The sequence below is a fragment of the Oryx dammah genome, unplaced genomic scaffold, assembly GCF_014754425.2.
Source record: "Oryx dammah isolate SB20612 unplaced genomic scaffold, SCBI_Odam_1.1 HiC_scaffold_1, whole genome shotgun sequence".
In the NCBI taxonomy this organism is placed as follows: Eukaryota; Metazoa; Chordata; class Mammalia; order Artiodactyla; family Bovidae; genus Oryx; species Oryx dammah.
In genome coordinates this window covers 22,588,542-22,612,125 of record NW_024070185.1, presented here as the reverse complement: position 1 = coordinate 22,612,125, position 23,584 = coordinate 22,588,542, and the positions used below count along the sequence as shown (strand labels likewise).

At 39.6% G+C, this 23,584-nt stretch overlaps 1 protein-coding gene and 1 long non-coding RNA gene across 2 annotated transcripts in view; both read right to left on the bottom strand.

Moving 5' to 3' along the window:
* Positions 1-5,197: 5,197 nt before the first annotated feature.
* KLHL9 (kelch like family member 9) lies at positions 5,198-9,717 on the bottom strand. The gene has a single exon (XM_040238298.1). It carries the CDS (start codon positions 8,962-8,964, stop codon positions 7,111-7,113), a length of 1,854 nt encoding a protein of 617 aa, XP_040094232.1. The 5' UTR covers positions 8,965-9,717; the 3' UTR covers positions 5,198-7,110.
* Positions 9,718-10,036: 319 nt separating this feature from the next.
* Positions 10,037-23,584, bottom strand: part of LOC120862189 — a 28,211-nt gene continuing 14,663 nt past the window's right edge. Inside the window, exon 3 of the long non-coding RNA XR_005720712.1 lies at positions 10,037-11,551. This is a non-coding gene — a long non-coding RNA (uncharacterized LOC120862189). The remainder of the gene's footprint in view (positions 11,552-23,584) is intronic.

Below are 23,584 nucleotides of genomic sequence, written 5' to 3'. Positions count from 1 at the left end.
TGAACTGAACCTTTAAAATTGTGAGTCACTATATAACTGTGTACACCTTATATAATAGCATCACCTATATTTCAATCAAAAAAAATTTTAATGAAACCACACTGGGGGGGGGGGGAAATATGTCTTCTCTGATTATCTGACCCTCTCTGTACACCAAGAGTAACCATAGGGATTTCGTATTCATTTAAGTATGACCTGAAGACTCTGAACTTTCATATACATTATAAAAACATCTGCTGAGTTCTGTCATTGCTGCTGCTGCTGCTGCTAATCACTTCAGTCGTGTCCGACTCTGTGCAACCCTATAGATGGAAGCCCACCAGATTCCCCCGTCCTTGGGATTCTCCAGGCAAGAACACTGGAGTGGGTTGTCATTTCCTTCTCCAATGCATGAAAGTGAAAAGTGAAAGGGAAGTCGCTCAGTTGTGTCTGACTCTTCGTGACCCCACGGACTGCAGCCTACCAGGCTCCTCCATCCATGGAATTTTCCAGGCAAGAGTACTGGAGTGGGGTGCCATGAGTTCTGTCATTACTGTTTTTTTAAAAAGCCTACATTTTCTTTCATCTATCTACATGGATTTAAAATTTCAACCAGTAGATGGCAGAATAACATCAAAACCCCTGGAAAACGGTTGTTCAAAACTGTTACCAAGAAAATAGAGGAACTATCTATTATTAGTACATTTGTTTAAGGACCACAGCATCAACAGTTCTGCAGTGTATGCAATCATCTTTAGTGAATATCTAAGTCTTTTTTAACCATCACGCTTCCATTCAAATATATGCTTAACAGAGAATACTAGCAACAGATATAATGTAACAAAATCAGGGAAGATAAACTCCAAAAAATTCATTTTTAAAAGTATTTATGGAACGTTGAGGGGGGTCACATTAGAAAGGAAATATCAATAATAATAGTATCATGCTGAGATTATCATTTGGGAGCTGATTTATTATTACTAATTTGGAAATACATTTAATGTTCAAAAGGTATGAGAAAGTTGGAAGACAATCTTTTACTACTCGTGCCAAATTGCTTTCTAAACTATGCCAATTGATAATATACTCAGTGATAGAGGAGAGTAATTTCTAATCCAACATTGGAAAACAAAAAACACTCTTTTTCAGTATCTGATATGAAAAGAATTAAGTTGCCTCCCTGAATAAATTTTGGTATTTGTGATACAAATATTATTCCCTCATTTTAAAGACTCCCAATTAATGCAGAATAGATATTTCAAGAACAAGACCAAGAATCTCTTTCATTAACAAAGGAATTCTAAATTCTAATTCTAGAGCTATCCCTATTAAAATTACCTACAAGGCACAATGCCTTGTATTACACCTAAAATCTGCTGAAAGTATAGTTATGAAACAAACAAAAACAAAATTACATTCAAAAGAGCAATCTACATACCAAAGACAACTTGAATAAAAGATCACTATAACTGAAGAAAAAGACCCTAGTGTGCCCATATAATAAATAAGATTCTACAACATGATTTTAAAAAGCATAAAAATTCAGTGAGAAAGTAGATTATTCAAAAAGTTGTTGTGAAACAACTGGATAACAACTTGGAAACAGAAAACTAGTGAAAAGCTGAAAAGCCATATCCATAACAACATCATCAAATACCAGGGTAATTGTATCATCACATGATGAGGAAAATTATGCAAAGAAAGCATTAAAAAATGACAGAGGAAAAACTAATTTCATTACAGTATAAGAAATACCTTGTGTAAGACATATACTCAGAGAAAAAAGATGGGAATAAGATAATATTCTCAATATAAAAGGAATTTTCAAAATTCACCTTCATTTCAACCAGAAAAAAGAAAAGCTATTTGAACAAGAGACAAGCAGTAAATGCTACCTGAGCACATTAAAAATAAGCACTGAAAAAGCAATAAAATAAAGGACAAGGAATGTGACATGAGAACTATGGACAAAAACTACAATATTATCACGAAAAGGTCAAAATGCAAAAAAGACAGACATATTTGACTATTAAATTGAAGATGGCGATCAAAAGGTACAAATAAGTCCCAGGGGTATAATGTTCAGCGTGGTGGCTATTAGTAACACTAAGAGCACAGATGTTAAAAGTTCTCATTATAAGAAAAAAGTGTATAATTTACTCTTGCCTGGCAAATCCCATGGATGGAGGAGCCTGGTAGGCTGCAGTCCATGGGGTCGTTAAGAGTCAGACACGACTGAGCGACTTCACTTTGACTTTTCACTTTCATGCATTGGAGAAGGAAATGGCAACCCACTCCAGTGTTCTTGCCTGGAGAATCCCAGGGGTGGGGGAGCCTGGTGGGCTGCCGTCTACGGGGTCACACAGAGTCAGACACGACTGAAGCGACTTAGCAGCAGCAGCAGCATGTGTGCTAATGGAAGTTAATTAGGCTTGTGATCATTTCATAATATATACTATATAAAACCATCCTCTGCTAGCTGTGGTATTTTGGGCTTCCCTCACGGCTAAGATGGTAAAGAATCTGCCTGCAATGCAGGAGACCTGGGTTCAATCCCTGGGTCCAGAAGATCCCCTAGAGAAGGAAATGGCTCCAGTGTTCTTGCCTGGAGAATTCCATGGATAGAGGAGCCTGTTGGGCCAAAGTCCAAGGGGTTGTAAAGAGTAGGAAACGGCTAAGAGACTAACACTTTCACTTTCATCGAGTCATTAAGTTGTATTCCTGAAACTAATATAATAAAATGCCAGTTATAACTGAATTTTAAAAAATTGAACAGCCCTGTCCCCATAAATATGACACTGAGGAAAAAAGTCTTTGTAGCTAATAGAACATTTAAAACAACAGAAAGGAATAAATAATTCACATATGAAAAAAATGCACAGGCTCAAAAAACAAAAAATTCACAGTTTTCAATAATTAAATATAAGTACAAACAGTAAATAATCAGGACTGCAAAGATTTCCTTTGAAATAGTCACTAAACACATTCTGGTGAAAACACATGTTCACACACTCCTGGAAATATTTTTCAAAAGCGTAAAAGAGCCTACACTATTTCACTCAGATTTTACTTAGAATTTATCACAGGGCAATAGAGATGGAAAAAGTTTTATGAAAGAGCATTAAATCTTGCTTAATTTATGATAAAAAATTAGGGTTAGGTATTTAAATATAACCCATAAGGAAATGGAAAAATATGAAGGCATATTCATGGATAAAATATGGTATATTTAACACTTTCAAAGAAAAGAATCTGAAAATCATTAAGACAAAATTAAAGTAAAATATGATGTAGTACAAGGCCAATTAGTAACAACTATCCTAACGCTTCTCTGTATATGTTTTATGCTGATCACTTTATATTATCTCCTTATAATTCTAATATAGATACATTTATTAACAACCACCATCCACCCCATGGACAAACTGGAATATGAACCTTGGAGAGGTTAACTTACCCTAAGGTCTTTCAGTTGAGCTGTGGACAGAATGTTGCTTTGAATTCTCAATAGTATGTTTTGGTAGTTCTGAGTGAAATTTTCTGAAGGTGTATATTTTGTCTTTATAATCAGAACAAGATAGTTTTAATTAGAAACCAGAAAAACTGGAACATGATTAAATATGTTTACTTTGCGGGTAAAGTACAGAAATACTACTCTAGGCAAATGGGAAAAAAATTAAGTATGGATATTAATCTGGTTTATAAATGCAATGTTTTTCTTAATGCACATGCATTTGATAATTAAGGAAGAAACATCCTATATACTACTTTCTAATACATATAGATTTTAGAAAACTTGGAGAAAGCCATAATAATAGCAGTGTGGGTCTCTGGAAGTTGAACTTACTTCATCATCCAGATTTTAGCTTAAGGTTTGGCGTATTTGCAATGTGTTTCACAAATGTCTGTAGAGTCCCTGCAATGCAGGCAGGAGACCCTAATTCGATTCCTGGATAGGGGAGATCTGCTGGAGAAGTGATAGGCTACCCACTCTGGTATTCTTGGGCTTACCAGGTGGCTCAGCTGGTAAGGAATCTACCCACAATGCGGGAGACCTGGGTTTGACCCTTGGGTTGGGAAGATGGCCTGGAAAAGGGAACGGCTACCCACGCCAGTATTCTGGCCTGGAGAAGTCCATGGACTGTACAGTCCATGGGGTTGCAAAGAGTCAGACACAACTGAGCGACTTTCACTTTGTACGTAGGTTAAATTCACAATATACCTTGTATTAACATGTTACCTTTGAATGTGGAATCATTGATAATTTATACCTTCTGTTCATTTTAATTTTCCTGTACTTACCACAGGGCTTCCCTGGTGGCTCAGCGGTAAAGAATCCACCTACCAGTGCAGTAGATGCAGGTTTGATCCCTGGATTAGGGAGATCCTCTGGAGAAGGAAACGGCCATCCATCACAGTATTCTTGCCTGGGAAATCCCACGGGTAGAGGAGCCTGGTAGGCTACAGTCCATAGGGTCGCAAAGAATCGAACACAACTTAGCGACTAAACAATAACTTACTGTAACAGACAAATTATTTTTATAATCAGAAGACTTAACAAAAGTCAACTTTTGACCCCATCAGAAAAACTAAAACAAGAAATTAAAATTTAACAAAATGTTTTATATGCCTACAGTTTTTATCCTCTTTTAAATATTTTTCTACAGTCTAAATTTTCTGTAAAAAAACCCCAAAACTATCTGCTTATTAAAACAGGTATCATCCCAATCATTTCAGTCACCTAAAATTTCCATATCTGTAAGGAAGGAATGCCAGATTTAATATATTTAATTAGCAAAGCACCAGTGAGTTGTTTTATGATTATTAAGAGACTTGTAAACTGCAGAAAATTATAAAGTAAAAGGATGAGAGGTGGGATGTGTGAGGCTGGAGGTAGGGGGTATAGGTGGAGCAGTTAACTTACCTGGATAAATAATATTTAATTACAAAACAACAGGGTCAAATGTAATAGAAGGCAGAAACCTTTTCTCAACAAGGAAAAGAGAAAAGCTTATGCAGAACAGTACAATTTCAGCATGTCAGAATTAGCATCAAAAAAGTATTACATCAAAATGACATAAAAAATAAAGGACACTTGGCAAAATTATACCCAAAAGGTAAAAATGCAAAAGATGGACAAATTTGATCTCAAAAATTAACTGAATGCCCTGTCTTGTAAACTTCTAACAGACTGAGAAAAAAAGTCAATGCAAGCAAATGCCAGTTAAACTATATTTATTATATAAAGAGATGCTATAACTTGATACGAAAAAATGCAACTTCAATAGGTATTACAAGAGCAAAGGACATTAACATTTGGTTAAAGAGGAACACAGCTACTGAAAAAATGCAAATATTTAACCTAATTAATAATTAAGGAAATAACTGAGATGCTCATTCTTATTTGATGCACGAAGTTATTACAATTTCTACTTTTTCTATTTTCTAAATGTACTCAAATGTGCTATATTTAGTAATAAAAAATTGAGTCATTTAAAAAAATAGGAAGTATGAAATTTTCTGCCAATGCAGAAATCATTAAAATGAAAAGGGCAGTGAGGCTCAGATCCCTTGAAGCCAATTCCTTTCGTTTTGGTTCCTGAGATTGTCAATAACAAGGTTGTTTCTGATTTACACTATGACAATCTCCCAAGTACAGGGATATAAATATTAATATATATGTAAATGTATGTATATAAATTTTTTTTCAGGCAGGCAATTATTCCAGGGAAGTACCTCTTCAGATTCTTCAGAATCACACACTTCAGAGGACTCATATGATTCCATTTGCTAATAAGGTCCCATTAAGGTCTCCTCTTGTGGTTCTCAACCAGTAGGGACACCTCTGGTATTGAAGAGGCTGAAGATATACTTTAGTACTGCCTGCAAGACAACTGTCCTAGGCTTTCTATAGCTGGCTTCTGAGGGAATCTGAAGTTGGTCCTGTCTTTCAGACATAGCCAAAAGGACATTTTCTGATGTGATGCCAAAAGTACATCTTCCACTTGCTCAGATCACAGCCTCAAGACGGATCACACAAAGCTCAGGATGCACATGGGCAGCACCACAGCAACCAGCTCAAATCAAATAGTTATGTCAGAATGACTAAGTTGAGAGACCAAACTTAAAAACCTACAGCTTTGTTGAGCATGCTTTTGTCTTTTTCCTAAGTTTTACTGAACACAAAGGTGGAAAGTAGCAGAGCCTAAATTTACTGAGCAAAAGCAATTCTCTGAGACTTGAACTCTGTTAAATAACCTGTATAAGGGCAACTCTACAGAAAACAATATACAAGAGGGAAGTTTCATCTATAGTAACGATTCAGTCAAATGACATATTTGGTTGTTATTAATAATTTAATGTTGAAGTCCTTATCTACATCACTGCAGTAAGACTACATAGACATTTATTCTCTAGTAATGAATTCCCATTTGAATAGAAATAGCTGCTATGTAGAAGAGTTTAAATCTACAATTTCACTGTAGCGGAAGTGCCAATCAATTTAAAAATTATATATGCATATGCATGTATATACATATATATGTGTGTGGCAATGTCTTTTCTCTCTTCCTCTCCCCAGAAAGAGATGTGAAACGCTGACTTGGGGTTATATTGTTTTTTTGAGTTAATATTCCTCCAGTCTGCTGAAGAATTGTCACATATTCTGAATGTACCCACACAATTTGGTGAGTCAGCAGCTATGTCACAAACCATGAAAAAAGGGAAGCAGCTAATAAGGCTTGGCGACCTTTTTTGTTTATTATTTTAGGTTATAGCAGGCATCCTCCCTTTGATGTTTTGTAGTCAAAGATGAAAACTTTCAACTTTGAAGCATAATGAACATAATTATACATTTACTTTAATCACTTACACTCTGCCTTACACAACACCACAAAAAGATATCTAACAATCATTTTTCTGCTTTTTAGATTTGTTAAAATAGCTATGTTGAACACATACATTTGCAGAATACAGTTGTTAACCATTTGATAAACAGACTAAGCCAAACAATACAAATAACATCAATTACCTTTTTAATCTAATAACTGTACCAATCATTGTAAGAAGATACAACTGAAGGGGAATTACGGGATCATCCTTGATGCACTGCAAAGGTTTTACACCTTGGTCCTAAGAATGATCTGAAGGTGCTGAAAGAGGTGATTCTCTGGAAGGTGACCCAGGATTTTCTTCAGGTGGAAAAACTGTGAGAGTACAAGCTCGAATGCCACCAAGTGACTCTGGAAGGTCAAAAACTTTATGCCACTCATCCTTTTCTGGGTCATATTTCTGGACAATTTCTACCATACAACGATTATTCCAAGAATATCCACCTACGACATAGATTTTATTTTCAAAGACAGCAACTCCAACATCACTTTGACCTCTTAACATGGCAGCAATTGGTGTCCACTGGTCAAGGGTTGGCGAATAGTATTCACAGCTTAGAACATCATCATAATCACTTGTTCCTCTGAAGTGATTGCCACCAATGACATAGAGCTTGTCTCCAACTGTACACATGCAATGCAGACCTCTAACTGTAGTCATTGGAGCCTTCTGTGTCCATTTGTCTGTATCAGGGTCAAAACACATGAGCTCATTTTGGAAAGTGTCATGAGTAATTCCTCCTGAAATGTACATTAAGCCTCCATACACTGTTCCAGCATGGCCATAGTGGGGTTCACTCATTTTCGCAACATAGCTCCACTCATTCATTCTTGGATTGTAACATTCTACAGTGGCCAGCTCACCAGCTGCACTTCGCCCACCAACAGCATACAAATATCCTTTGAGGGCGCTCAAGTGAAAAAATGTGCGCTTTTCATTTAATGATGCAACCTGCATCCATTTATTATATCGAGGGTCAAATCTGAAAACTGTATCAACAGCAGTTTTTCCTTTTGTATCATAATTACTTTGACCGCCAACTACATAAAGAAAGTTTCCAATGACAGCAATGCCATGCTGATAACGAGGAGCATCCATGGGGGCTAAAGATCTCCACTCTTGAGCCCTCTCATCATACATCCGTAATTCTTTACTGACAACCAGCTGCTGCCTCAAAACTCCTCCTAATGTAACCAAGTGTGTCGAGTCAGATCGAATGGCGGTTCTATCTGACTGCATCACTGGCTGCATATATGGCATCATTTGGTAATTGCTAGCTTCCAAAAGCAAATTCACACACGTATTGTCTGTTCTCATAAAATCTACTGTCTGCACATAATTGATGAGATCCTGTGGTGTCATCAGCGGAAATCGAATATTCTTCATTAATTTTGCAGCATAATCCATCCGAGGATCTTCCAACCTTAACCAGCGACAGGCAGCCTTAAAGAGCTCAAGTTCAGTACAGTGCTTAAGGCTATTGCTAGAAAGCACAAAGGCAAGCCGTTCAAAAGGGAGTTTTAGAAACTCTCCAGTACTCAGTAAGGCAGGAAAATTCTTCAGAATGAAATTATTGACATATTTATCTACTTCTATAAGATTGTAGGTGTTAGCAATTCGTCCAACTTCAACACAGTTATCTAAAGAGACTCCTGAAATAAGAAACACTTTACAGAAGTCTAAAACAGGCAAGATTTGCAAAAAGCTGGCAGCTTCAAGAGTATCCTGAAGATTGTCCATATTAAGAGAAAGCTTTGCAGTATAAATAAAATCAATAATTTTCTTCAGACCAACTTTGTTCACTCCGTGAAGCTTAATGCACATTAAATCCTGTTCTTTCATTCCACCTGTGAACATAGCCTTGAAGTAATCACTAGCAGACGCCATCATAGCTCTATGAACAGGGAAGATTTCATCTCCATCGCCTGGCACCAGAGTCACATCACAAAGCAATCCTTCTATTCTAAGTTGATCAAAACCTTGCAATACCACCGAACTGTGAGTATTGCTGGTAAAAAAACGTGTGGTTCCTGCCTTGCAAGGCTGTAAATGGGCGGAGACGCCCATTTCACCGTTACCAAGAGACACTTTCATGTGAACGCCTTCCTCTTGCACAAAGATGTTTGCCGGACAAAGAGGTTACGACCGGAAAGCTTTAAAGGAAACAAGGATGTCCCAAGAGCAAGAGAGCTCGCTTTCCTTATCAAGGGCAAACTGTCACTGCAGCACGCCTCAGAACACAACAGTTCCACATTGAAAATTGTTCTGCAGCTGGCCCACAGAGGGCTGTGGACCTCAAATCTGACTACTATGTAGGTGATTCATCACCTGAGGCAGTTAAGTGACCCTGTTCACCTGGTCCGGCCTGCGCTGCTCTTCTTCCCGCAGTTCCGCTCGGGGCTAAGGGGGAGGTGCCGCCACGTCCTGCAGCCCGGCGTCTCGCTCGACGGCGAGGGCCGGCACCTCAGAGAGCGGCCCGCCGCGCCCTCCGCCGCCCTTTGAGCGTCGCCGCGGCTACCGGCCCGTCCTGGAGCAAGGACCTGGAACACGAGCCTGGGCCTGGAACACGGGCCGAGCTCCCAACGCCGAGCCGGTCCTTCCGGAAAGGCCTCGTCCCAGGATCCCCCGGGCTAGGAGCGGCCGTGGCAGCTACTGCGGCTGCGCAGCCGCCTGACCTCGCCAGTAGGCGGGCATGTGGGGGATGGGAGAATGTGGGCCGTGCCTCGAGCAGGCTGGGTTTGGGTCGGGCAGGGCTGTGTTGGGTGGGCCAGCGGGGTGTCTTCGGGGTACTTTGTATGTGGTATTATTAAACAGGAATGGGTGCGCGGATATTATTTTTAATATAACTCTTTCACTGCAGCTGAGCTGTTCCTCTAAATGAATACTTTGAGATTTACATTTCTTGGCTTCTGCCTTTTGGATAACAATGAAATGCAGCTGTTCTGGAAGCTGAAACCTGGCAGAAGGCTTCCTTAGGGGAAAGATGCTTTTAGTTTTCCTCTATAAAAAACAAACTTTGTTAATTCTTAACCCACACTGGGAATGTTCTGGCAGGTCAGTGGTTAGGACTCGGCACTTTCACTGCTCTGGCCAGGGTTTAAACCCTGGCTGCAGAACCAAGATCCCTCAAACTCCTCAACCAAAAAAAAAAAAAAAAAAAAAATCCTATCCCACACAATTTAATAGTTCAATAACCCTGGGTACATATTTTCAAATTTTAATCATTTAAAACAGGTCATTTGCCTCTCTTAAAATACCAAATTATGACCATGCTATGTAAATAATATAGGCTGAATTTTTGCCATCCAGCAGAATTCCATCAGTAAATTTTTTGTGCTTTTGTTTTCCACTCACAAGTTTTTAAATAGATAGACAATTGTCATTTGTTCCTGAATATATACTTCCTTGTTCTCCAATGTTACAGACTCCGAACACAAAACTTCCCGTTTTGGGATAAATCCTAATGTTAGAATGCTGCTTGAAGACATACAAAGTTTTTGCAAAATATTGTCACCATAGATGTTTTGAAAAATTACATATTGGCACTTGCCATCTACCTCTACAAGGATTGAATAAATCTCTCCTGCTGTTGTTGCTGCTGTCCTTCAACACCACCTGATGGGTGTTCAGAGTGGAGATCAGAAAGGAGGCACTCTTGTGCTCTGGAAAAACTGGCAGAACAGGTCTTCAGATAGATATTTTCAGGAGCTGATTTTAGGAGCACAATTCTTGTATCTCCTCATACCTAGAAAAGCACTAAATTCCTTCATGGTGATATCTGCTCCCTCATGACTAGCAAAACCTTCTGCAAAAAAACGTGCTTGATTGCATATACCCCTCTCTTCACCAAAATCACATATATACCGACCTTCCCTCTACCTCTTTGGAGCAGCTTCCCAGAGTATGTGAAATGCTATCTCCAGAGCTATAGTCCTCATTTTGCCCTCAATAAAACTTAACTCACAACTCTTTTTAAGTACTTTTTTAAGTCAACACTTTGAGTGTATATTTATCCCACTACTGATCTTTCCCTTAATGGTTATTTTAAAAACTTACATTGAAAAAAATTCAAATATAGTTGATTAACTTATATTTTAAAAATTATTAGTCAATTTAAATTTGGATATATGAATAAATGTATACTTTGACAACTGCTTCCAACATTTTCCACAGTTTTAAGTTATTACTGTCTTCTACATTCTTCCAGTTTCTTTATGTATAAGCTAACTGATGAGAATATGAAAATAACACACTATACTCACTGTTCTGCACCTATCTTTTTTAACCTGGAGATCTTAGTCATTTATAGAGAACTTCTTTATCTTTTTAAATAGCTGTATTGTTTCCTACTGAATGGATGGGTCCTACATTATTGGATTAGTCCCCTAAAGATGGACATTCAGCTGGTTCCAATGGTCTTCTGTTGTTTCCTGCAGATGGCAGCAAGGTCCAAAAGGCTCGGGTCACTGCTATGTTCCATCAGAAGCTTCAGCAAGTCTTCAAACTGTTCAGCAGAAGAGGTTGGTTGGAATGAGACCAGCATGGAGGAATTCTTCACTGGGTTTCATCAGCATGGACAAGTCCTGGAGGCCTGCTTGAAGCTGGAGACAGAAGAATTTCCCTGAACTGTGAAAATTCCAGAATGGTTGTGAAAAAGCACTTCCAAGGAAACAGTTTCTCTCTGGAAAAGAAAGAACAGAGCTGCAATACCTGGGAAGTTATCAGAGCAAGAAATCATGAAATCCTTCTCTTTATTATCAAGCTTGCAAGAGAGTCTAAGAGCTGAGGAATTAGAGGTATGCTCTTAAACAATTACTGTGGATGGATACAACTCATCATACCCCCACATGTTAGTAATTTCAAAAGCCTCTTTCTTTCTGCCTTCATCATAAAATAAATGGGTTAAATTTGTCAAAACATTTATTGGTAGTATTAAACAACTATAAGTAAAGCATTTAGTTCATAGCAGGCACCAGACAATTGCAGATAATCTTACTAATGTACTTATATACTTAAATATCTATTTTACTATATCTCTTATATTTCAGTGTTTTTGTTTCTAGATTACCAGGCATTTATATTGTAACCATTTATTGAAACTTTTTTTCTTTCATATTAACATCTAAGATGTTACTTTCAAACTTAAATTACACAAGTGTTCATCTTTTTATTTTAAAATTATTATTTAAAGTTTTACTTTCAAATCTTTTTGCATTTGTTTCTCTTAAAGAAATTAATGTCAAGACTGATTTCACAAACTCAATTAAAAGGTGGAATTGCAGTTCATTCATTCATTTTATTAAAGTTATGTATCTAAATCACAGGTTTTATGCCTTCGAAGGATTAAAAGGTGAGGATGAAGGAAAAAATGAAATGCCAGCCCTCTTGGAACTTCCTTTTTTGCTAGAAGGAAATATAAAAATATTAATCAATTTGTTAATTCATTTCAACTACATTATATACAACACCATAGGCAAAAGAAAAAGCTCCTGTCACCAGAAACTGGAGGATGCAGTTTCAAGAATCTAAGACTTGACGCTGGATGTACAGTTGTAGAACTTAGCAGAGTGCTATGGCTAGAAGTGGTAACCTGGGAATTGGCTTATCCTGGTCCCGGAAAGCCCAGAAAGGAATGAGGACTTTTAGGAATACAGTAGAGAAGAGGAGGACCAAAAACTGAAGCTTAGGAACCTTCATGTTTTAATGTAGTGAAGAGAAAGAAAAAGGAGCCTGAAAAGAACCCCAGAATGGAATGCAACACAACAAGATGACAACCTGGAGACAAATGGTGATGAGAGAATGTTTCAGCAAGAAATACATTTAAAACATGGTATCTTATATTAAGGGAAAATGAGGGCTGGTTTGGCAGAGTTAATTCTGCAGAATTCAGATTGGAGTATACCAACTAAGTTTAAATAGGAGAAAAAGGTTTTGGAGACAGAATAAATAGAAACCTCTTCTGAGATTTATCTGTGAACAGAGGAAGATAACTAGGATAGCACCTGGAAAATAAAAATGTATGTTTCTGTTATTTGATATAATTTTAAAAAATTTTTACAAAGATTTTTAGGGATAGAGTTCAAGAAATATATGTGGTAGCACAAACCACATACAAATATTTTATTTTTTAAAAACTGCTTATGTAACAGGCTAAAATATTAAGCATCATTGTTAAACCATTTGTAAAGACTAGTGGGCCAGAATGCCTTTTCATATGCTCTGTTTGATATTTTTAGTTCTTTTATTTGTATTTCATTTTAAAACATTAACTAGTTGTATACTGTCCTTGTGAATTATGTTTGTGTGTTGTTTGTTAGATGCTCAGTCATGTCTGACTCTTTGTAACTACATGGACTACAGCCCACCAGGCTCCTCTGTCCAGGGAATTTTCCAGGAAAGAATACTGGAGTGGGTTGCCTTTTCCTTCTCTAGGGGATCTTCCCAACCCAGAGATTGAACCCAGGTCTCTGGCATTAAGGGAGGATTCTTTACCATCTAAGCCACTAGGGAATTATGTTTTTACATATCCTTAATTCTTAAAAGTACATATAAAGCTTTTATGCAGATGGTAACTATATTCCTATGGTGCAAATATTTGTCAACTTTATCTTTACAAACACCAGCTCATTTTCTTTATATTTTCTTCTAATGCCAGAATACTGAACATGTAGAACCAATCCTCGCCCATTTTCATTCTTCTATTGATCTTATGGATTATCAGTTCCCTTTATGTTTTAAATCTTTCACATTTATTTTTATAGTACATGAGGATTTTTTTTCATCTATGAGATGAGAATATAAACTGCTTTGTGTCTAGATTACCAGGCATTTATATTGTAACCATTTATTGAAACTTTTTTTCTTTCATATTAACATCTAAGATGTTACTTTCAAACTTAATTACTATAGATTATATAACAATTTCTGAGATTTTTTTTTTTTTTTTTTCTGTACCATGCAGCATGTGGAACCTTAGTTCCTGGACCAGGGATTGAACCCCAGGCCACAGCAGTGAAAGCACAGAGTTGTAACCACTGGAGTGCCAGGGAACGCCCCAGAGATTTATTTTCTCTATTACTCTGATCGCCTAACTTTCCTTACTGTTACTGTGTTTATACCATTGCTGCTTTGTAATACAGTTCATTTTCTGGTAAAGCTATATATATAAGAATTTTTTCTCTTATCTATACTTTGATATTTTTGTTTGGTGATCTTTCTTAATTAACTTTGGAATTGTTCTACAGAGGTCAGCATTGGCTTTATAAAATCAGGAAATTTTGTGGACTCAAAAATAATCATACTGTAGTAGATATAAAATTCTGAGGATTTTCTTTCATTAAATGGAATAATGAAACTGGATCAGAGAATTTCTCTTCCCCAAAAATCTAAGGTAAAGAAAAAGTAGATTAAAATCATATCACAAAAAATAGACTAAAATCATCAGAAAGTAAAAAAGTAGCCACCAAAAAGAGAAGCCCAGGGAAAAAGAAAAAGAATATTTCTGCAAGTTAAAAAAAAAAAATACCCACAGAAATCCAACATGTTGCTTAAAGAATCTAACTCACTGTCTGAGGTTCTGCATGAAACCTTATTCTGCTTGAAGGCAACTCAATTTCTTTGAGTCTCAGTTTTCTCAAGCGGAATGAACAATATTTGCAAAGCTGATGTAAGTACATTTTAAAGCTCTTAGAAAGCCCCTTCCTTGGAGTTAACAAGTAACTCTTTTCTTCATTTTCCCCATATAAACCTATATGAGAATATTTTATGTCTTTTTTTGATAAACTGGTTTGACACTGTTCCATTTCACTTTTGACGGCTGACTGACAAAGTCAACTGAATTGGTAAGAACCTTGAAGAGTGAAAAATAGATACAGTCATGTACACACTGAAGTGAAGTAGCTTAGTCGTGTCTGACTCTTTGCGACCCCATGGACTGTAGCCTACCAGGCTCCTCTGTTCATGGGATTTTCCAGGCAATAGTACTGGAGTGGATTGCCATTTCCTTCTCCAGCGGATCTTCCCCACCCAGGGATCGAACCCAGGTCTCCTGCATTGTAGACAGACGCTTTACTGTCTGAGCCACCAGGGAAGTCCTACTATATTTAAAATGAATAACCAACAAGGACCTACTGTATAGCAAATGGAACTCTGTTCAATGTTATGTGGCAGCCTAGATGGGAGGGCAGTTTTAGGGGCGAATGGATACACATTTATGTATGGCTGAGTCCTTTTGCTGCTCTTCTGAAACTCACAACACTGTTAATCGGCTATACTCCAATATAATGTAAAAAGAATTTTTAAAAAATAGATATGATCATATCAAAGACATATTTGATTTATATTGACTCAGCACAATGGCTTAAATCAATATCTGAAATTGAGAAGGGAATCTCCTAGGCTGGAATGGGAAAAACATCCTGTATTCTTTTGCTGATTCTGGAGCCTGGTCCACGTCTCTTGGCATGTCTGCCTGGTTTCCTGGATCTACTCCTTTGCTTCCATATCGCAGTACTTTCCTTCTCCTTCAGGGCTGAAGTCCCCAGGGGGCCCTCAGCTTTCACTCCCTTTACTCTCACTGCCCTTTCCTATTTGCAGTCACTTCCGGTTCTGTTGTGGTTTCTGGCTTTAAGTTTTCTCAGGTGGACACAAACAGAAAGTTAAAGTTGCATGATATTTTCAGATTTTGTGGGAACACATGTAAGAGAAATCTTCCTTCTTTATGTTGAATACTTTTGAAAACATGAGGGCCCACAGAGTTCGAAGGAAGCAGAAAGCAGAGTCCTATAACCAGGAGGTCTACAAAGCCCTCCCAGGAAAAGAAGCCCCACCCCGGCCATGGGTGACAGGGCCAGAGAGCAAGTCTGTGGAGGGCAGGCTTCTGGTCTGTGTCAATGTGCTCCTTTGAGGTAATTTTTGTCCAGAGCTGATCAGAGGTTCCTTCATGGCAGGAACTGACCCTATTATAGGAAGCCTCTTGCCATAGTCTTTGTTATAAAGAGAACGAGTCTTTAGCTTCAGGCATGGCTCCTTTGACCTAGGAGCAGGTGAGAGAAAAAGGAGCCAAAATATGGTTCTCTCCTCCAACCTGCTGGGCAGACCCAGGGCTTCTGATTAACGATTTGATCCACATACTGTCTGGTCTTCCCTGGAGGCTCAGATGGTAAAGAATCTGCCTGCAATGCAGGAGACCTGAGTTTGATCCCTGGGTTGGGAAGATTCCCTGGAGAAGGGAATGGCTAACCACTCCAGTATTCTGGTCTGGAGAATTCCATGGACAGAGGAGCCTGGCAGGCTACAGTCCATGGGGTCTAAAAGAGTCAGACACGACTGAGTGACTTTCACTTTCCACATACTGTCTGACAGTGGGAGGTGGGGAGGCCCTGAAAATCTCAGGGTAAAAACCATAACAGGGCTTCCCTGGTGGTCCAGTAGTAAAGACTCTGCCTGCCAATGCTGGGGACATGGGCTTGACCCTGGTCTGGGAAGATTTCACATGCCATCAGGCAACTAAGCCTGTGCGCCCCAACTACTGAGCCTTCACTCCAAGACCACAGAAAGCCCGCATGCAGCAACAAAGACCCAGCACAGCCAAACATTATAAATAAAAAAACAAATATTTTAAAACTACAACAGTATTTTGAGTATAACTTCATGTTTGAGGGTGCATTCAATTTCTCTATTAATGGTAATTCCCAGTTTCACAAACTCATTTTTTATAATAGATCTTTTATCTTTATAATTAGAAAAATATGCTCATCGTAACTTTGCATAAGGATTGCAATAGTCCTTTGTACCCCTGACACAATAGTAAAAGGTTGCAGTCTGCTCCATGCCAGCCTCCAAATCCCCTTTTATCACTGGATGCCACAATACTCAAGGATCATTTTTACCTCACCGTTTGCCTTTTACTTTCAACCCACAGAGTATGAAAAGACACTGGAACCTATGCCTCACTTTGTCTTTCAACACCACCTCCTCACTTGACCTACACTCCCCAAGTCCATCTTTTCCTACTCCATTACCCAAGTTTCGAAGACTAACTCCATGGACAAGGTTGCAAAGCTCCTTGGAAGAAACCATCAAGCAGACGGTTGCTGCTGTTTAGTCTCTCAGTCATGTCCAACTCTTCTGTGATGCCATGGACAGTGACCCACCAGGCTCCTCTGTCCATGGGATTTTCCAGGCAAGAATACTGGAGTGTATTGCCATTTGCTTCTGGAGAAGAAATTCAGTCCCCAGTGTGGATAGCTTTTTCCTTGGACCCTCCACTGGGACAAAGGGAAGCCAGAGGACCATGAGAGGGGCCCACTCTAATTCTTCTGAGCTTTCATAATTAGTCCTTTGGACTGGGAAGAATAGCAAACAGGACAAGAATCTATGATCAACTCAGAAGTGAGAAGACCCAGGAGACTCTTAGAAGGAGAGTATTAAAGAGGGGGTGTGGGGAAATGGATCCTTCTACATTACAGATTAGATCATTTTGCCCAGGACAGGGAATTAGCAGAGATCCCTGCAAGCAAGTTGCCCCAGTTCCTGTTACAGACTCCATGAAAGAGTAACTTTAGAAGCCAGATGAAGTGTGTGCGTCAGATGCTTCATCCACAAGAAACTGGGAAGGTACAGGAAATTCCACAGCACAAATCCATAGCGACATCAGCCTCTGTTGAGAGCCTATACCTAGTAGAAATCAGAGCAGTCTTTATGGATAAACAGGGTTGTGACACTCAGAAGGACAAGTCAGATATTGGCCAGATCCTAGAGAGGAAACTGAGGCTTATGCATGAATTAAGGAAAGAAAAGAACCCACCCATGGAAGAACTCCAGGACCAATAGAGTCCAAAGATAGACATTTCTGGACTTCCCTGATGGTCCAGTGGTTAAAAGTCTGCTTGTTAATGCAGGGGACACAGGTTTGATATCTGGTCCAGGAAGACCCCACATGCCTCAGAGCAACTAAGCCCATTAGCCACAACTACTGTAGCCCGTATAGCCTAGAGCCCGTGCTCCACAATGAGAGAAGCCGCTGCAATGAGAAGCCTGTGCACTGCGATTAGAGAACAGCCCCCACTTGCCACAACTAGAGAAAGCCCACACGCAGCAACAAAGACCCAGCAGCCAAAAATAAAAATAAAATAAAATAATTTAAAAAAGAAATTCGTATAATGGCAGGACCCCTCCTCCCCCAAGGAAAGGTAAGGGCTGAGTGTCAAACCCTGCAGCCTTCCTGTGAGGGCCCAAGTACACCGGGCATCCATGTCTTTTGTTCTATCCAAACTTCACTACATATTTTCCAAGAGGTACATACCTCTACCTTTGCTGCCTAAAACTTCCATATCTCTAAGAAGCTGGATTTCTCTTATACTGAAGGTAAACTTATGAACTGTTTTTGCCTTTTGGCCAATTCCCTGAATACTGGTTATATTTAACCTTAAATACACTTGCTACATGCTGGCTGTCTTCTGCCAACCTGGAATGTTTCAAGCACAATCCAAGAAAAAGGAGGAAAACTGCCACAAAAATTTAATAGTGTTCTCATAGAAAGACTATGCTAGCCAGCAAGCTTCCATGCTAGGCAAGGAAAAGACAAGTGATCTTAGATTAGACTGGTGGAGAGAGTTAAAGTTTGTAAGACCATAAATTGAATCATTTACACCTTTTACATGTATTTGTTACACACTTTTCAAAAAATTCCCTGTTTAATAAGTTCCAATGTGTCCCACTGTAGCCACTTAAGGTATTACCAGTAGTTTCTATATTATCTGTGAGGTGAAGAAGTGAGCAGCTTCCACCAACCTGACTGGCTTTAATTAATTCCATAGTGAAGAGAAAGTCACCCAGTTGTGTCTGACTCTTTATGACCCCATGGACTGTAGGCTACCAGGCTCCTCTTTCCATGGGATTCTCTAAGCAAGAATCCTGGAGTGGGTAGCCATTCCCTGCACTGGGGATCTTCCTGAACCAGGGGTCAAACCCTGATCCCCTGCACCACAGGAGAATTCTTCACTCCTGAGTCAGAGGTAGGCGCTTCCCCGGTGGTTCAGAGGGTAAAGCATCTGCCTGCAATGCGGGAGACCTGGGTACGATCCCTGAGTCAGGAAGATCCCCTGGAGAAGGGAATGGCAACCCACTCCAGTATTCTTGCCTGGAGAATCCCATGGACAGAGGAGCCTGGTAGGCTACAGTCCACGGGGTCTCAAAGAGTTGGACACAACTGAGCGACTTTACTTTCTTTCTTTCTTTCTTCAGAGCTTAACTTGAATGGGACACAAGGCAAAATAATAATAATAATAATAATAATAATAATAATAATAGTGTATTCAGAAATGATTGTCCAAGTAGACCAGAACAATCAGAAGAGATACTCCACCTGGTCTTCTGCCCTACACCTCTGGTCATTATGTTATTGTACCCTTACTATCTAATGATAAACTAACTTTTCATCAGAATGTTAACTACAAATGAATGCTTGCCAAGGGCATTTTCCATTTGCCTCCGCAGGGAGTGGGCTTCCCAGGTAGCTCAGCTGGTAAAGAATCCACCTGCATGCAATGCAAAGACCCCGGTTTGATCCCTGGGTCAGGAAGATCCCCTGGAGAAGGGAGAGGCTAGCCACTCCAGTATTCTAGCCTGGAGAATTTCATGGACTGTATAGTCCATGGGGTCGCAAAGAGTTGGCTACAATTGAGTGACTTTCACTTTTTTCCATGGGGACTAAATCCTTCGCTGCTGCAGCTGCTGACACACCAGACAGGAGTTCAGGGTGGAGAACAGGAATGGGGCACTCTGTGATCCAGGAAAACTGGTGGAGCAGGTCTTTAGATAGCTATTTTCAGGAACTGATTTCATGATCCCAACGGTTGCATCTCTTGACATCTAGGAGAAAGTGAAAGCGTAGATTCTCTACCACCTGAGCCACCAGGGAAACCCTCACATCTAGAAAAGCACTAAATCTTTTCATGGTGACATCAGCTCCTTGTGACTAGCAGAAAACCTTTCCTAAGATAAGTGCTAGGTTGCATGAACTCTCCCTTCACCAAAACCACATGTATTTAGCTCCCCTTACCTACCTTTCTGGAGCAGCTTCTTGGAGTTATTTGAGGTACCATCTCCCAGGCTGCAGTCCTCGTTTTGTTCCCAATAAAACTTAACTCACATCTCTCCCATTGTGCATCTTTTTAAGTCAACAAGAGAAAGAGAAGTACCTTATTTTTAACTCCAAGAAGTAGCTGATCCAAATGGTCCATCTGGGAAGAGTGATTTTTTAAAAAGTAACTTAATCTCTCAGAGAAGGCACTGGCACCCCACTCCAGTACTCTTGCCTGGAAAATCCCATGGACGGAGGAGCCTGCTGGGCTGCAGTCCATGGGGTCGCTAAGAGTCAGACACGACTGAGGCGACTTAGCAGTAGCAGCAACTTAATCTCTTAACAGAGCCATATGAGCAGGGCTCATTCATTATTTTTTATGTCTGGGGGTTAAAAATAGATCTCATATGTTATGCTGCTGCTGCTGCTGCTTACCACTTGTTCTTATTCAAGAAGAATTGAACAAGAATTGAATAATAATTGAATTCTTGTTCAATTCTTCCCGTTAGTTTCCTTAAGAAGGTACTGTAGAGGTTGGATAGGATGGTTCAACAAAATAATTCATAGTATTGCTCTGTAGTCTTCTTCCTGTCTCCAAATTTCCTGCCTGCTGCCAAGTCGCTTCAGTCGTGTCCAACTTTGTGCAACCCCAGAGACGGCAGCCCACCAGGCTCCCCCATCCCTGGGATTCTCCAGGCAAGAACACTGGAGTGGGCTGCCATTTCCTTCTCCAATGCATGAAACTGAAAAGTGAAAGTGAAGTCGCTCAGTCGTGTGCGACTCCTAGTGACCCCATGGACTGCAGCCTACCAGGCTCCTCTGTCCATGGGATTTGCCAGGCAAGAGTACTGGAGTGGGTTGCCATTGCTAGTCATCTGCAAAAGGAGTGCCATCTTTCCAAGTCTTGTTACCCAAGTAAGAGATTTCAGGTCCCTTTGGAAAGCATACAAAGATCTTCAAGAGACATGACTGCAAAAAACTGGTTAACTGAGGAGGTGAATAACCCTGGAAGGGGATGTAATGAGAGGAAAAGAATATCATACTATTCAATTATTGCCTCATTATCAGTGGCAGAAATCAGTTCGGCAGTCTCTATAGGTATTGTTCTTTGTTTTCCAAAAATACAAAAATTGAGTAACTGTACCTTTACTTTGGGTTTCCCAGATGGTGCTAGTGGTAAAGAACCTGCCTGCCAATGCAGGAGACAAAAGAGACACAGGTTCAATCCCTGGGTCAGGAAGACCCCCTGGAGGAAGGCATGGTAACACATTGCAGCATTCTTGCCTGGAGAATCTCATGGACAGAGGAGCTTGATGGGCTACAGTCCATAGCGTTGCAAAGAGACAGAATTGAAGCAACTTAGCATGCACCGTTTTACTTTATTATTCTTTTTTAAAAAGTTATTTTTTTTCTCTCTCTCTCTTCCTTTTTCTTCTCTTGTATGGATCTGGTCATACTCAAATTTTCAACTGGGTTCATAATCTGCAGAAAAGTCTAACAAGATTGTGATGGACAGGACTTTCCTAGTGGTCCAGTGGTTACAATTTGCCTGCCAAAGCAGGGGACATGGGTTTGATCTCTGGTCCAGGAAGATTCCACATGTCACAGAACAACAACTGAAGTCCGTGTGCCTAGAGCCGGTGTTCCACAACAAGAAAATCTATCATAATGAGAAGCGCTTGCACCCCAGTGAAGAGTAGACCCTACTCTCCACAACGAGAGAAAGCCTACATGCAGCAATGAAGATCCAGCGCAGACAAAAGAAAAAAAAAAGACTGTGATGGACAAAGGACACTCGGAGAACAGTGGCCTTCTAATGTTTATTATAAGCATTTTATGCATGTGATACTTGTTTTCTCCACCAGAAGGCGGTACAGTGGCAGATGGAATGGGACAACGGGATTGGGCACCTCCAAAACCATGTGGATAAGGATGCAGAGACTGGGAAACCAAGGATGGAATCCAGGTGGAGGAGGACACCTTATCTGTCTTCACAGAACTTCTCTAAGAACTGCCTTCCAGCCATGATTTCAGGACCTGGAAGTTATGAATGATAAAACCAGTGTGAAAAAAATCAGGAAGCTAATCTTAAGAATTTGACTCAGGAAAGCCAGAAGCTAAAGACTTAGGAGCTGAGTCACGTGAGTGAGAATGTTCTAAGGTTGCTGGAAAGTGAAGTTGCTCAGTCGTGTCCGACTCTTTGGGACCCCATGGACTGTAGCGTACCAGGCTCCTCTGTCCATGGGATTTTCCAGGCAATAGTACTGGAGTGGATTGCCATTTCCTTCTCCAGGGGATCTTCCCAAACCAGGGGTTGAACCCTGGTCTCTCGCATTGTAGACAGACACTTTACCGTCTGAGCCACCAGTTTACATAATTCTTACCTCTTCTCAGGCTTTATTGTTTAACTCTCACCTGGATTCTGTGAGATATCACAGTATTCCTAGAATAATGACCTGGCAGCTCATATCAATGCAGACTGTCATATCTTCATAGAAGTGCATGTACTTTCTGAGGACAAGTCATGATGCCCTTTTAATTATAAAAAGACACAATTTTAAAATGTTTTATCATAGATTATCCACCTAAAAATTTCTATTACAATATATAGGTTATAATAGGCATAATATTTTGTAATTGTAGTAAACATGTATATTATCAATAAAAATAAATATATTGGAGGTGTGAGCTCAACATTTTATCCAGTCATGGTAGAAGGTGAAAAACAGAGCACCTGTATTTCCATACTCCTGGGGACTCCACTTAAAAACATGGGTGGACATTCTCTGCAATTCCACACATTTATTAAAATTAGAATTTTGTTTGGGTCACAAGGAACAGAACAAGATTTACATACATACAATTTTTTGGACACGCTAAGTCTACCAAGGAGAGCTAGATTGTGTGATTGCACAGCCACAGCACTGAGTAAATGTAATAGTCCCTTCCCCTAATCTAAGTCACAGGCAAATTTGACCTTGGAGTGCAGAATGAAGCAGGGCAAAGGCTAATAGAGTTCTGCCAACAGAACGCACTGGTCATAGCAAACACCCTCTTCCAACAACACAAGAGAAGACTCTACACGTGGACATCAAGAGATGGTCAAAACTGAAATCAGATTGATTATATTCTTTGCAGCCAAAGATGGAGAAGCAGCAAAAACAAGACCGGGAGCTGACTGTGGCTCAGATCATGAGCTCCTTATTGCCAAATTCAGACTTAAATTGATGAAAGTAGGGAAAACCACTAGACCATTCAGGTATGACCTAAATCAAATCCCTTATGACTATACAGTGGAAGTGAGAAATAGATTTAAGGGACTAGATCTGAGAGACAGAGTGCCTGATGAACTATGGAATGAGGTTTGTGACACTGTACAGGAGATAGGAATCAAGACTATTCTCAAGAAAAAGAAATGCAAAAAAGCAAAATGGCTGTCTGAGGAGGCTATACAAATAGCTGTGAAAAGAAGAGAAGCAAAAAGCAAAGGAGAAAATAAAGATATACCCATTTGAATGCAGAGTTCCAAAGAATAACAAGGAGAGATAAGAAAGCCTTCCTCAGCGATCAAAGAAATAGAGGAAAACAATAGAACAGGAAAGACTAGAGATCTCTTCAAGAAAATTAGAG

Excerpts from the sequence above, each read along its gene's own strand:
- KLHL9 (XM_040238298.1), bottom strand. The coding sequence starts at position 8,964 with ATGAAAGTGTCTCTTGGTAACGGTGAAATGGGCGTCTCCGCCCATTTA.